We start from the raw sequence: 15,348 nt of genomic DNA, 5'->3' as shown, positions 1-15,348 counted from the left end.
CTGACACTGACACCACTCTGGTACAGTCACTTGTTATCTACTCCTGCACTATTGTAATAGCCTTCTGGTGGTTCTTTCTGCCTCCTCTCTTCCCATTTCTGTTCATTTTCTACTGAGTTGTCAGAGATCTTCCTAAAGCACAGGTCTGACTATGTCACTCCCTCTAGTCAGTCAACTCCAATGGTTCTCAGTTACCTCGTATCAAATATAAAATACTTTGGTTTTTTAAGCCCTTCATAACATGGCCCTTTCCTACCTTTCCAGTCTTGTTATACGTTACTCTTCTCTACTATTCTATGATTCAGTGCCATTACCTTCTTTTGCTCTTCCTGGCATTGGATACTCTGCATTTTCACTAGCTGCCCCTCATGCGTGAAATGTTCCTTCTCCTCATCTCTGCCTCCTAATTTCCTTCAAATCTTAGCTAAAAATCCCACCTTTTGAAAGAAGCATTTCCCAGTTCCCCCTTAATATTAGAGCCTTCCCTCTGAAATTATCTCTAATTTACCCTTTTCTATCTTACTTACACATAATCAATTTGAATGTTGTCTCCCGCCTCTTCCCCAATTAGCTTATGAGATTTTTGAGGGTAAAATCTTTTTGCTTTTCTTTGAATCCCCAGTGCTTACATAGTGTCTGACACACAGTAGGGGCTTAATAAATGCTTGTTGACTTGACGTGAAAATCTATTGCAGTTTGTTAGATTTTAGAGCAGTTTAGTCAGCATGACAGAAATGAACCAAAACAGAATTCCAAGGGAGGTATTTCTTTTACTGTACTCACCACTAGAATAGTAACCATTGTAACCCAAAATCATTTAAATGTACAATGCTTCATGTACTCACTCATAACATTTCTTGAGCATGGAGTTAGTGCAAGTCTCTTCAGCCTGAAATTGTTATCTGTAACACCCATGTCATAGATCCTATGGTAATGGTTTAAAAGATTCTAGGATTTATGACTCATTGTTTAGCATTGATATTTAAAAATTCTCATACATTGTAAAAAGGACATTGCCTGTATTTAGTTTTCTTTGGCTTTAGATCTGTTTAGCCACAGATACATCTGGTCCTACAATATATAAGATAAAAGAAAAGGCAGCCAGTCAGAAATAATTTATTAGGCAATTATACTGTGTGCCAAATACTAAGCTAAGCATTGAGGATACAAAGAAAGGGAAAAAAAAGGGTGTCTGCTCACATTCTGATGAGGAAAGCAATACACAAATCACGTGTATATAGAAGACAAATTTAGAGTAAATGGGGTCCAAGGAGGGAATAACCTCAGAGGAGAACCATTAAGGTTTGTCAGCCTGACCAGAACTGGCCTCTTACTTGTGGGTGGCCAGAGCCCAACGAAGCAGGCTGGAGATGGAAGAGTCAGGAATTAAACAGAAGTTTAATTTCAGAGTGAGGGAAATGGCTTACAAGCAAGGACACATGTGCTAGAGCCCCACCCTTGGGGTGGGGGGAGGTGAGGCCCAAGGCAGTGTGGATAGATCTCCTTGTTGTTTGTCTTTTGTTCTAGAAGAGGACCATGATGTCAGGAAGGTGATGCCATGACTTGCGAGTGAACTGGATTTAAGTGAGGGAGGGCAATACAGTCTGGTGACCAGCCTCACTATCTCAATACTTTTACCAATGGCTGTGCTGGGAGCTGCAGACCTGATAGTGAGGGGTAACAGCAACAATGTGACAAGTTTGATTCATGGCAGGACTTCATGACCAGAACATGGGTACTACAGGTGCTTGTCCAAACTCAGAGACCACCTGATGCTGGTGTGAAACAATTCTGGGATTTTGCTGGGACTGAGATCATCCACAGGGTGAGCGCAAAGGATTATTGTTATACTAAGCTCAGGGCATGGCTTGCTTGCTGGGCCTTAGCTCTGGAAAACAGGGTGTCTTCCTAATATCTTGACAGGATAGGGGATGGGGAAAGTCCTCCTGAAGAAGGTGACATTTCAGTTGAGTCTTGAAGAAAGCCAGGAGGCAGAGGTAAGGAGGGAGAGTATTTAAGTCATGGGCAATAGTTAATGAGAAAAAATGGAGTGAAGAAATGGGACTCTTCTGTGAGAATAGCATTTAAGGCCAGTGTTGCTACATCATAAGAAAAGGTGTAAAGTCTAATAAAAAGAAAAGGTAAAACAAACTTGACCATTTTAGTCTAAATATAGGCCAGACCCTTAAAATTAGATTGTCTTGAAAGGAAATATCCATATAGTTATACAGTGAAAAATAATACCAATTATAGGCCACACTCAGGTCTTCTATAACTCAGATTTTGTGGGAAAATGTGGTTTATCAAACTGATGCAGCAAATACATTTCCAAATGCCATTTTCCGTCACTGGGGAAAAAAATAAGTAACTTTGAATCAAGACACCGGAGAACTGTGAGCATCCATTCACAATGACCAGTCTGGGTTTTTGTTTTAAGAATTTTATTCCTCTAGAGCTAGAGAATCTATTACCAGTTTGTTTTAACAATGCTACCTTAATTGTAGCACTTTGAAGAGATCAACAGCTAACACTGGAATTTTTTTAAAAAGTATGAATGAATGTTTCTTTTAAGGGGAGAAGAAATAAGAATCATATAGATAATTGAGGCTATAGATTACTCTCCTCAAAACTTGAAAATTATGAATTCTTAAGTATGCAAAGGGTCCTAATCTAAGAGTTAATATTTTATCGAAATGAATTCAGTTTTTTACAGCAATTACTTTCATTTACATTTTATGTGGTTTTAAAAAAAGAAATAATTATTCTTAATGCTATAATTTGAAAATTATCTTCTGATTCTAAAAATTTGCTTTTCCTTCTAGTTCTGTAGACATTTGATACTCTCTGAAAAAGGTCACATTGAATGGAAGCTGATGTACTTTGCACTCCAGAAATGTTATCCCATCAAGGAGCAATATGGAGACACTTTGCATTTTTGCAGGCACTGCAGCATTCTTTTTTGGAAGGTAAGTTTTTAAAATATACTGGGATTCGAGGTGTTAGAATTTAAAATTAGAAATTCAAACAAATTGTTAACTATTCTAATATATGTGTGTATGTATGTGTGTGTGTGTGTGTGTGTGTGTGTGTGTGTGTGTGTGTGTGTGTGTGTATAAAGTACGATTGATAGTTCTAACTTCATAGCAATTACAACTACCTCGAAAAATTAAATGACCTAGCTGCCTTTTTACACAGTGAGATGCCCACCACTAGAAGTGTTTGAAGTAGGGGTGTCAGGGACACTGTAGAGACGATTCTGGAATGGAGTGGGAGGATATACTAGCTGATAGGGAGGAGCTAGAGCCAGCTCATACATGCTAACAAACTGATTGTTAAATTTTTAGTGTGAGCACTTCTCAGAAAGCAACAAATGCTACAAAATCAGGGCTGAATTTGTTATTTTGTTGATTGTCTAATCTTGAGAAAGTAGTGGAGAGAATATTAATAATTCAGATTAAATTTAGAAGTATGTCATGTATACTTTCCACAAGTTATTAAACATTCACCAGCACAGTCTGGTGCTAGGTGACCAGTAAGGGCATCCACCTCTAAGATTCTGTGCTTCTGTGTAATCATTATTAAAATGTATTTGGATATTAAAATCCAATTGAAATCAAATGAAAATGAGTTAAATTAGACAGCTTTTTTTTCACATAAGTAGACTACTTGTAATATGTATTTAAAGAGTTTTGTTGTTTAACTGCTTTTCCAGTGCTGCGTCAGGCTAGGACTGCATACCCTGCAGAACTGTGCAAGTGAAGTTTCCTTTCCCCTTCCGTCCTAGCAGTCTGGTTAGAACAGGTGCCTCACCCAACTCTAGTCTGGAATTGTCATCTTGAGCCAACAGCCATTACACACAAAGAGCTCTAGAATTTCACTGCTCAGCTCTTAATGTTTTTGTGCTGAGCCTAGGCCCAGGGATCCATGTCTAGCCCTGGAAAATGCCAGGGTTCAAAAGGATGACTATGAGAGTGCAGCACGAAGAGCTTTTTGACTTACGCAAGCTGAGATCTGAGCTGGGTATCAGTCCTGTACGGCAGATAATCAGGCCTTTCATGTCATTGGGTTATTAGTTTTAAATAATCACCCACAGTAACAATGCATTTTTCTAGTTCTTATAACTTTTTTCTTTCCCTTAACTTGAATTAGTTTCATAAACAATATAGTTTTAAAAAATCTTAAATTTAGAAAATAACAGGTCTGTTATGAAAGAAATCTTAGCTATATTGATTTTACAGTCATAAACACAAGAGTATTTGGTTATATATTTGTATGACTGAGGGTTAACAAGAAGCCTAACTCTTGAAAAGATGATTTAAGGTCACTTTTTTTTTTAATGACTCCTGCCATCTCTGAGAAAATATCAAAAGAGTAGGTATTGAAATCATTCTTCCTCATTTTTTCATTATTTCTTTTGCTGTTTGCTATCCAGAAAAAAAAAGTGCAGAAAAAAAGTATGCTATTTATTCAGTAATGTTTCTACATATTATTTCTTTCTGTTCTGATCAATAGCATAGCAACAGATGATCATTATTGGCTCTTTGAAATGCATTTTTAGTGCTTGAATTTGAATCTGGATGTATCTAGTATTCAAGGACTTCACTCCAAACAAAACAATGAGTCTGTAGAGGGGAAGACCCAAGTTGGAGGAACTGTGAACCCCTTGTGGGTTCACCATGCTGACCCTGGCTCTCCTCAGTTCCTCCCTCCTTTCTGGGAACAGCATCACCTCTCCTACGGATGCAAAGAGTGAAGCTGACCTCTGCTGCTCTGTTCCTGTCTTTAACCTTGTATTTGTCTGCTTCACAACTGCCTTTCAGCTAGGAGCAAATCTTATTTCTGCAATTTCTGAATGTCTTTGATAGGTGACAGATTGGATTTGCTTTCCTTTTGTTATCTGGAAATTTCTCTTTCATTTGCTCCAAGGTGGTTTGTAATGAGAAGTTGTCAGAAGAGATAATTTAAGTGAGTTTTCAAAGTAGATTTTTAATTTCAGATTATAATTATCATGGCTGTACAGCTATAATTTTTTTTGATCCATTGGTAGCTACAGTGGATAATGAAATAATGTCCAGTACTTCTTAAATCTCATCAGCAGCAGCTTTGTTTTTACCAGACTTGTGATTTCATTGGTATAGGGAACTCCTGGTAAAGAAACTCCCTCCACCAGTGCTAATCAGTGCATCTCCTCTACAACTTAAAGTCTCAGAGAGCTAGCTGAGGCACTGAGAGGTTAAGGGGAACTCAGCACCGGAAACACAGGAAGTCTGTCAGAGGTGGGACTTAAACCTAAGTCTGCCTGATAAAAAGCATCCTATAGAATTACTAGCCTTTGCATATGTAACTTAAAATAGGATTTTTTTTTCCTAGCTTCCTTTCCCAATGACTATTTTGCTTCCAAAAGAGGGGAAAAAAGAGCACACAAGATTATAATAGCCAAGATACTAAGATCAGCATTGAAAATAGTCTTTTTTTTTAAATTAATGAATAGTTTTAAAAGATGTACAGATGTGGGGAATATTTTCTCTTAGTTTTCCGAGATGGGAAGTTTTTTCTTTTAGTTTCAGTATACTTGTGAATATGATCTTTAATATAAGTTTTCTATAACATATTCTGGGAAGAAAGAAAATGAAAATCTGATTTAGTGGCAGAAAAGACCCAAGTTTTAGTCACACTTCTGCAAACTACTAGCTATGTAACTGTAGACAAGTCCCTTCCCCTCTCTGAGTCTCAAATAACTCATCTATAAAATAAGGGGATTGGGCTACATAATCTCTAAAGCCACATATCTAAGGCTCTACAACATATTTTGTTTATATAAAAAGACTTAAGTCACATTGAAAATACATGGCCTTTCATCAGACAACAAAAGGAAGTACATGGCATAAATTGGCAAAGATGGAAATACTCTGTGTTGGAAGGGATGATGAAAGATTGGCACACTGATGCAGTGGTTGGTGGAATTATGAATTAATATAACCATCTTGGAAAGCAGTTTGTAATTATACAGATAAAATATCTAAAATGTCTACTCTCTGACCCAAGGATTCCACTACTAGACTATATTCCCCAAGGAGGCCACTGGTTAAAAAGAAGTCCTATAATCATTTGCACCACCTACCTCATGGAGGTTATTGTGAGGAAAATGCTTTGTAAAAACCATATGGCATTCTAAAAATATGGATAGTTTTTTAAGCAAATTGAAAATATAAAGAACTGGATTTACAGAAAAGATAAATTATTTCCTATAGAACTTGACCAGCAGCTGAATATATATCTTAAACAGACAGTAACAGACAATTGGACAGATGGCCAATGAGTTGAGCCTGAAGTTGAATAGGAGGAAAAGAAAGTACTGATTGCCTTACAGATATTGCAAAGCTTTTTAAACAATTCCAAGGTTCCCATGGAAACAAAGGCTCATCTTTTTAATACCAACATTCTACCAGTGTTACTTGCTATATGACAGTGAGACATGAAATACAAGTCTCTGAAGAACTTTTCAAAAATGAATATAACACACAGAGGGCATTGAAGAGGCAGATGCTTACTGTCAGCTGCCGGCAACATGCAGACTTCAAAGAATAGGAGCAAAAAATGTCACCAGTGATTTGAATAATGGGAAGAAAAGATGGTTGGCCATGTGTCAAGGGCAGGGTGACAAGTAGATAGCCATAATTCCCTACTAGTACCCTAAGTATCAGGGGAAGGACACCAGCATGATAGACAGACTTTCTGTAGATAAATTATGAGGGGACATGGACAAGAGTCCCAAAAGTTGGGGCAGAATGTATGGGTTGTGATTTTCATTGTTGAGGTGAATTCCACCCTTCCCAAATAAGATCCCATATAAATTAGATTCCGTGAAGTCAGCCCTTCCAGGACATGACATTATCAAAGAATTTGTACAAATTCTAAAGCAAGCCTAAAATGAAGTAAATATGTATTTTTAATACTAAGATACTTTTTTATTATCTTGTTCAGGGGGATATAGAGCATACTTCTGCATAGATAATCCTTTTTAGTAATTGCAGCTATTGAAGCAATAGCTTCTTTTGGGGGGGGGGCTAGGCAATAGGGTTAAGTGACTTGCCCAGGGTCATACAGCTAGTAAGAGTCAAGTGTCTGAGGCCAGATTTGAACTCAGGTCCTCCTGACCCCCAGTTCGGTGCTCTATCCCCTGGGCCACCTAGCTGCCCCTACAGTAGCTTCTTTATAAAGGAACAAGTCCCAAGAATAATCAGCTCACTTTTGTTATTCAGTCATTTCAGCTGTGTCTGACTTTTCGTGACCCCATCTGGGGTTTTGTAGTCAAAGACACTGGAGTGATTTGCCATTTTCTTCTCTGACTCATTTTACACACGAGGAAACTGAAGCAAACAGAGTCAACTGACTTGCCTAGGATTACACAACTAGGAAGTGTCTGAGGCCAGATTTGAACTCAGGAAGATGAGTCTTCCTAACTCAAGGGCCAGCACTGTCAATTGTACCACCTAGAATCTCTTTGCTTAGAGTCAGTAGTCTTTATTTTCCTATATCAGCAAATCGCCTGGGGGGGGAAATAGCATATTAGACTTCTCCCACATTTTCTTTCTGGAAGAACCCAAACTGTTTTTTATTCAAAGGTTAATCCATTCAGTATGCCTGCATGTACAGTTCTTACATTGGAAGGTTTACCAGCTATAGATTATAATTCAGGAATCTCAGTGAAAGGTCCTCAAATCCAGCTTTCCCCATATAGGATCGTAGGACGATAGATTTTGAGCTGGAAGGGGCCTTTGTGGCCATTTAGACCTATGTCCTCATTTTACAGAAGGAGGAACAGAGACCCGGGGAAGTTAAGTGACTTACCCAAGATCACACATAGAGTAAAAAGCCAGATTCTCTGACTTCAAAGCCAGTGTTCTTTTCACTGTACCATGTTGCCTTTCATATCATGGGCATACAGATATATTAGTCATACAGACTGCATATGATAAATGGCAGTGGCGAAGCACAATAAGCCTTTCAAAATGGATTTTTATTCCTACTATATCTCTGCTCTACCTACCAAAGCTGTAATTAGAGTGAGATAATAATAAAATAATAGTATCTAGCATTTTTATAGAACTTTAAGATTGAAGAAAAAGCATTGTACATATCTTATTTAATCTTCATACCATTCCTGTGCAGCAAATACTAATATTATCCTCATTTTATATGTGAAAAAACTGAGGCTGAATTAACTTTTTAATGATCTCTGACTTGCTTGGCCAGGGTCACACAGCTAGGAAGTGTCTAAGATGGGATGTGAACTTAGAGCTTCCTGACTCAGAGTCAAATACTTACTCATCTATGGCATCTATCTCTAAAGATAATCAGGTCTTTGACCCAAGGATCTTAAATTTGGTTCTGACAGCTCTTCTGCTCCTTTAGCAGAAAGAAACAACTGTGCTCAGCACTTTGTTAGCAAAAACAATCAGTTAAGATGGGAAGATACCAGATGATGTTCCTTCTTCACACCCCATATCCAACAATGACTGCTGTTCAAGTGAACTCTTGCCCAGCTCTGGCTTGTTCCACACCCCTAAGGGTTGCCTCCTCAGAATCAGCTTCTTGGTGTTCTCGGGTTTGTGCCCACTGGAGCCAAGGTCTCCAGTTTCCCCTAACACAAGATAGTGTCCCTAGGCTCTCTCCCACTGTGGAGCCTTGTATTTTCTCCCCAAAGTCCCCATCTTCCTCCTTGCCTTTGAAGGATGCTTTTCATGGTGCCATTCCCAGGTGCTGCCATTGCTAGGTCAGGGTTTTGTAACCTGCTCACTCTTTCTCAGGCCCAATTTTCTCTTTTCAACCTACTATCTGCAGATCCATTGCAAAATTCAGATATCTGAGATGGGTCAATGCAGAGAGCTTGCAGAGCTAGATTCTTTTGAATATTTCAGCTTGGTCTTTTGAGTACCAATACCCGTGATGGTTATCTGAATTTCATTTTTGAATGTCAGTAAGTAACATTATACTCATCCAGATCTTAGTAAAACTAGAGGTGAACTCTGGGAGAGGGTCCTTGTGGTCTCAGAATTTATAGGGATAAAGTATATGAGTTAAGGAATGAGGCAGTTAGTGGAGAAGGGGTCATTCAGTCTCTGCATGAAAACATTCAATGAGAGGAAATCAACAACCTCCCAAAACTTAAGGAAAGTCTCCTTAGAGCTACCCCCATGAGGAAGGTAGCATCAGAAGCCAATTGCCATTGTTGGTAAAAGGATACCACTGCCCCCACTGCCAGTACTAAATCTGTTCAAAACTCCTAGTGCAGTAGAACAGTCTGCCTTCAGCTCAAAGCTTACAGTAGCCTAGTCTCTCCAAGATCAGGAAGAGAAATCTATCTCTTCCTGAATACAAGTCCCAGGATTCACAGTGAGGCTTTGGATCCCTCATTCACTGCCTGCCAAAAGGTCAGTTGTCTCAGAAGCCCAGTTTACACTGGGTTTGGGGGAAGTCAGCAGTTGGATAAAAAACAAATCTTTTTATCAGTTAAAAAGGCGCTTTCACCTATGTATTATAGCAAATTGGGAAAAAATTCCTGATGACCAAATGTTCTTCAGTTCAAAGTTTCATCAGAACAGAAATAAGGGAAAGATACTAATCATGTCATAACTATAATGACCCACAACTTTGCATTGTTTACTTGGCTTTTTGTTCCTTTTTTGAGCAGTACTGGAAAGTCTTAAAAACTTAAAGTAATTGGACAAATTCCAAAATGATTAATGAGGAGAAATGGTGAGGCATTAAAATAATCTAGCCTAGAAAAGATATATAGCTATAAGAACACAATTCAAGTATTTTGAATACATTGTGACAGATATATTTTTCTTCAAGCAAATAGGATATTGAAAAATCCAGATTTACAAAAGGTAATCTGGGGTATGGAGACTTATTTTACAGAAGACTTAGGTTTTGTTTTACCAGGTTTTTTTAGTTGCTTCAAATAGAAATTTCCCATGTCACTTTTAAAAATATGCTTTACTTTCTCTATTTTTTGTTTGTTTTTTTAGGCAGTTGGGGTTAAGTGACTTGCCCAGGGTCACACAGCTACTAAGTGTCAAGTGTTTGGTCTGAGGCCGCATATGAACTTAGGTCCTCCTGACCTCAGGGCCGGTGCTCTATCCACTGCATATGGTTCACTTTCTAAAATTTTTTATTTTTACACTACTAGATAATATTTTTGGAACTGAAAGGGACCTCTGAGGCCATCTCGTCCAATCCCCTTAGTTTTCTGACAAGGAAACTGAGGCCAAAGTGGTTAAGTTACCTTAAGTTACATAGGTATTAAGTGACAAAGCTGGGATTTTAACCTAAATCCTTTGGCTGCAAATCCAGTACTTTCCATTGTACCACGTTATTGCATCCTTATAGAAACAGACATAAGGTATGATATATCTATTTGGTCAGTAATAACATGGTCATAGTCTAAAGCCCTCCTACACTGCACTTCTAGTGAGAAGGGGCTCAGTACAGGAGGAGGACTGAGTGGTTACATAACTATGCAAGTGGTTTACAGGTCATCCCTCACTGCTTCCCTTCCTTAAACAATTGAGTTGACTGGAAGATAGTGACGATCTACCACCCTTCTCTAATGAATGATAAACAAGAGGAAAATACATTGTCTTTGCTGTAGTCATGCTGTAACTTGAACCAGCTAAAAGCTCGCTGTTGGCCAAGCTGAACTTCTCTGCTGCATAAATTAGTGATTTAATTTTATAAATTTCATCTTATCTGCAACCATTTTAGGCAGGAACAATTTCTTTATAATAGCATAAAGTACAGTCGTCCTGCACTCAAGATTTGAAGAACTTAGGACCATCAGATGTGAGGTTTTAAGCTCTGCCCCACCCCTTTCCCCCTAATTCATTTTAACCTGTTTATTAGAGAAGATGTATGCTAGATTAAAAGTACCTCTGCCCAGGCATAGGGTTCCCGGGACAGAATATTGTATACATTTTCAGATGTAGGCACTCTGTTGGATCTTTTGGCTCCACTGGGGTTGGGGTAGGGTTGGGGTGGGGGTGGGGGGAAAGTCACAAGAGGAGGGTTCAATCTGGAGGAGGTATTTTTAAAAATAAGTAACTGAGCCCAACTACCTCCTGTTTTATGTATCTGGTTAAGTGGGTGTATGACTTCTCTTGTTTTGATTTTTGACTCATGGTTACCTAGGGAATAAAAATTGTTAAAAATAATTCAGTGAAATTAGTAATGGTCAGAACATTTTTTTTTCAATTGAAGCTAGGGAAATAGCTTGCTTTTTATAATTGCATGGATTATCTTTCAGGGCCAAATTACTTACCAGTTTCCTTCCCAATACTTTTGACTTGTAGATAAAAAGAAAAGTTACATACATGCACTCAATAATTTATATTCTTAAAAATAAATCATTAGAAGTAAGAATATGGTAGGCAAATCTGAAAATGTCCTGTTGTGTTTATTGAAATATCTCAAATGTGTATTATTCTAGGATATACAACACGTGTTATATATGTACACTATAGGGTTCAATGCATGAAAGAAACAAATGCTGATCTTATATTTTAAAGATTGACTACTTCTTGCTAAAGCATGTCTAAGTAACATAGCAAAATGTTTCCCAAAACATTATTGTGATTTGAGGTATATAAAGTAGAAATATTGGTATTTCCCTGTGTCCTTTTCTAGGGATATTTTTTGGAGTTTACTTTATGTAACTGCTACATTGATAATTTATCCCTTTGAGAGCTCTGAAAGGAAGAGCATGCTTTTTTCACTGTCCATGATGATTTCTTCGAGTCAATGAATTTTTGAGATACTTCTTGTTGTCTTGTGCATACTTTTTTTTAAACTAAGGTTCTGTATGCCAGGATTTCATTTCTTTAGTTTGGCAGTTTTGGATGAAAGAGAGAGAGTAGGTTTTTTTTGTGGTGAAATTGAACTTTCTTTTTACAAATAATGTGTCCCAAACCTAAATACTTAAATTCTGTCTGACCCCTTCCCAAACTTAACTTTTCCTTTTTTACTTTACTGCATTCCCTCCTGCTTCTTTCTTCATGATCTTCAAGGACTACCATCTTGCTTTATTATTTAAGGTACTTTCATGTTTTACCACATACACTGTGTCCGTCTGGAATAAACAAAACTAGAAGTAATGTTGCATCTTGTGTCACTTGTGACTTGTTCTGTTACAGTCTGTACTGGTCAGTCCTAACTCAAGAGTTTTTCATATTTTGTATTGCATGTTTATGTGAATGACTTATTATTTTGAAAATATGAAAGAATTGCATGTGTCCTGTGTATTCTTTATTTCTCCCTATGCTTTACTATCTGTCTCCTAGCATTCAGACATTCTTATAAAGATTTTAAGACTTTTTTTGTATCATTTTTCTTATTATGTGAAACAGATACCACTTATATTAGAAGCCATCAGTAGCAGTTCTAGATTTCCTATGTCATGCATGTTGCCCATTTTACTCTGTGTGAGTTATTACTGCCCAACTAAGCTACTCTAACTCCCACCCTTAGCAGTACCAGAGTTGTATAACCTCTTTCTTCCAGGAACCTAACTAAGGCATTAGGCCTTTCTTGTATTGACTTCCATATTGAAGCACCTAGTATAGTGCCTATGGCAAACATCATTGTAAAGTGCTTTCCCATGCCCCTAAAAAAGTAAACTTGTATTCTTAGCAAACAGAAGAAAAATCTGAAAGTGAGAATTAATCAAGTAGTGCATTTGGAATAAGAGAGACAGGAATGGGGATCAGTGCTGGAGTAAAAGGAAGAAGGAAGTAAGAATGGGAGGAAATCAGATCACCTCAGCTAGGGCTGCAGACAGCTCTAGGGTTTTAATAGAAGAGAATATTCTTAGGCATAAAAATGAAATCTTTTTGTTGATACTCTTATCATTTTAACCTTAAGAATATGATCCTTTTCTTGGGGACACTCTCTAAAGGTGAAGTATGTTTATTATTCTTGACTGACTTAAATAGTAATTCCCAGAGGAAATCCCTCAACTGGAAACTGTCATTGCTGTAATTGCCTGAACAATGCTGCTAATAAAAAAATCAAACTTTCATAAACACACCCTCAAAATAGTGTCAAATATCCTTGTACATTTCAGCAAATAATTGAGCTTTAAAGAAAGAACTCTGCACTTTGGGATATTACTCCTATTTTTGCCAGCCTGTCTATGTAATGTCCGTCTCCTGTCCTCTCGCCCTCTACAGGATTCAGGACACCCCTGTACAGCTAACAATCCTGACAGCTGCTTCATGCCAGTGTCACCCCAGCACTTCATTGATCTCTTCAAATTTTAAATGCAGGCCTTGCACTTTGCCTCTTTGTTTTTAAAATGATGTGTGGTATGCTTTATTTGCAAGATCTAATGGTAAATGTGTGTGGTAAAAAGGGATTGGGTGGGGGTGGGGCATCCCATGAAGCCTGGGTTTGCTGGAATGAATATTAAATCATTTTCGAAGTACATGATCTAAAGAGAATGTGAGGTAAAAATATACGTACTTTTGCAAATTGTAATATTTATTATTTGACTAATGAGATGGGGTGATTAAGGGAAGAGGGACTCACACAACATGTATTAGTTCCTTTTTAAAAAAGTTTTGTACACATTAAATTTTGCACATTTATAAATATAATTCAGCTAAAATCTTTTGGACTTTGAGAGTCAAGCCATTTACTAATAAACACTAATGGCCAAGTACATGCAAATTTTCAGTTAAGGTTTTCCTGTTTTGTGGCAAAGGATCAAACTGACCCTTCTGTATATACATTATGCAGAATATTTATTTTTCTTAAACTGTATTTTAGTAACTGCATTGGATATGTCCAAACCAGTTATTATTGATGTGCAACTAATCTAGGGAAACAGTAGCCATATTGTTTTGATTTGTATTTGTTAAATGGGATAACATTTGTGCAAAATGATGTCTAGGCTAAGGAAAATTATAACCTTTGACTGTCTTGTCTTCAGGGCAGCGAATGGCCCAAGCTACTGGAAAGACCTCTTACTTGCTAAAGCACTTATTTACAAAAGCACCGACTTTTTTGTAGCAACTTTTTTTTTGTATCCTAAGCAGAAATACAGAAATAAATCCAATGCTGAAGAAATTCAGGAGTTAAGCATTTGTCCAGAAATTTAGTCACGTACAGCCCAAAACATATTCTAAAATATTGCTTGTTTTCAAAGTAATTTTGTAGACAAATGTAATAAATCATGATTATCTGTTGGTTTCTTTTTTGTCATTCTTTTAAACTTTAATGAAAAAAAATTAAAATCATAGACTCTGATCTTAGAGATCCAACTTACTTGACTCTCTGCCTGATATGTGAATACTTCTTTGCAATTTCTCCAACACATAGTGAGCCAGCCATTAATATCTTCAGGAATGGAGGGAACTCACTACTTCAGAAGACATCTCATACCTTTTTCTCCTAGGTGACAGAGTGGATAGATCACTTATCAGAAATCAGGAAGACTTGAATTCAAATCCAGCCTCAAACACTTAATAGCTGTGTGAGCCTGGGCAAGTCACAACCTCTACCTCAGTTTCTTCATCATAAAAAGGGTAAGAATAGCACCTACCTCCCAGGGTTGTTGTTAGAATAAAATAAGATTTTCATAAATGTGATTTGTGAACATTAAAATTCTATATAAATACTAGGTATTATTACTATCCAGAATTGCCTCTGGTGCCACATTAACGAAAGAAAAATAATTTATTAAGCACTTACTATGTGCATATGTTGTTGTTGTTAAGTCATTTCAGTCATATCTGACTCTTCATGACCCTATTTTGGATTTTCTTGACAAAGATACTAGAGTAGCCTGCCATTTCTTTCTCCAGCTCATTTTACAGATGAAATTGAGGCAGACAGCATTAACTGACTTGCCCAAGGTCACACAGCTAGTAAGTTTCTGTGGCCAGATTTGAATTCAGGAGGATGAATCTTTCTGACTCCAGGCCCGGCACTCTTTCTACCATACCACCTAGCTACTATACATATGCATGCATACATATATGTGTATGTTTCTGTGTGTGTATGTATATGTGTGTGTGTGTGTGTATGTATACATACATACGTATGTATATATATATATGTAAGTAAAATGCAACCAGTCCTTGCCCTCAAGAAGCAAGCATTCTAATGAAGGAGACAACATATATAGGGATGATCACTGAACTTATGGGAGCTGATGAGATCACCAAGAAAGATAATATCCAGGAAGAAGAGAAGAGGACTCTGGACAAAACCTTGAGGAATGGCCAAATTTGGCTGTGATCTGGATTAAGATCAAGCAGAGGAGACTGAGAAGGAATTGTCAGACAA

At 37.5% G+C, this 15,348-nt stretch overlaps 1 protein-coding gene across 3 annotated transcripts in view; it reads left to right on the top strand.

Moving 5' to 3' along the window:
* Positions 1-14,246, top strand: part of FBXO25 (F-box protein 25) — a 103,349-nt gene extending 89,103 nt beyond the window's left edge. For 2 of the 3 annotated variants that reach the window (XM_020972995.2, XM_020972992.2), the window contains 3 exons: positions 2,823-2,966; positions 12,069-12,095; positions 13,230-14,246. In XM_020972995.2, coding sequence (XP_020828654.1) covers positions 2,823-2,966; positions 12,069-12,095; positions 13,230-13,319 — 261 coding nt within the window. In that variant the 3' untranslated portion in view covers positions 13,320-14,246. The remainder of the gene's footprint in view (positions 1-2,822; positions 2,967-12,068; positions 12,096-13,229) is intronic. The other variant, XM_020972994.2, reaches the window with a different exon arrangement.
* The last annotated feature ends 1,102 nt before the right edge of the window (positions 14,247-15,348 follow it).

Source organism: Phascolarctos cinereus, unplaced genomic scaffold (genome assembly GCF_003287225.1).
Source record: "Phascolarctos cinereus isolate Bilbo 61053 unplaced genomic scaffold, phaCin_HiC Scaffold_2;HRSCAF=192, whole genome shotgun sequence".
Classification (NCBI taxonomy): domain Eukaryota; kingdom Metazoa; phylum Chordata; class Mammalia; order Diprotodontia; family Phascolarctidae; genus Phascolarctos; species Phascolarctos cinereus.
This window is presented reverse-complemented; position numbering and strand designations above follow the sequence as displayed.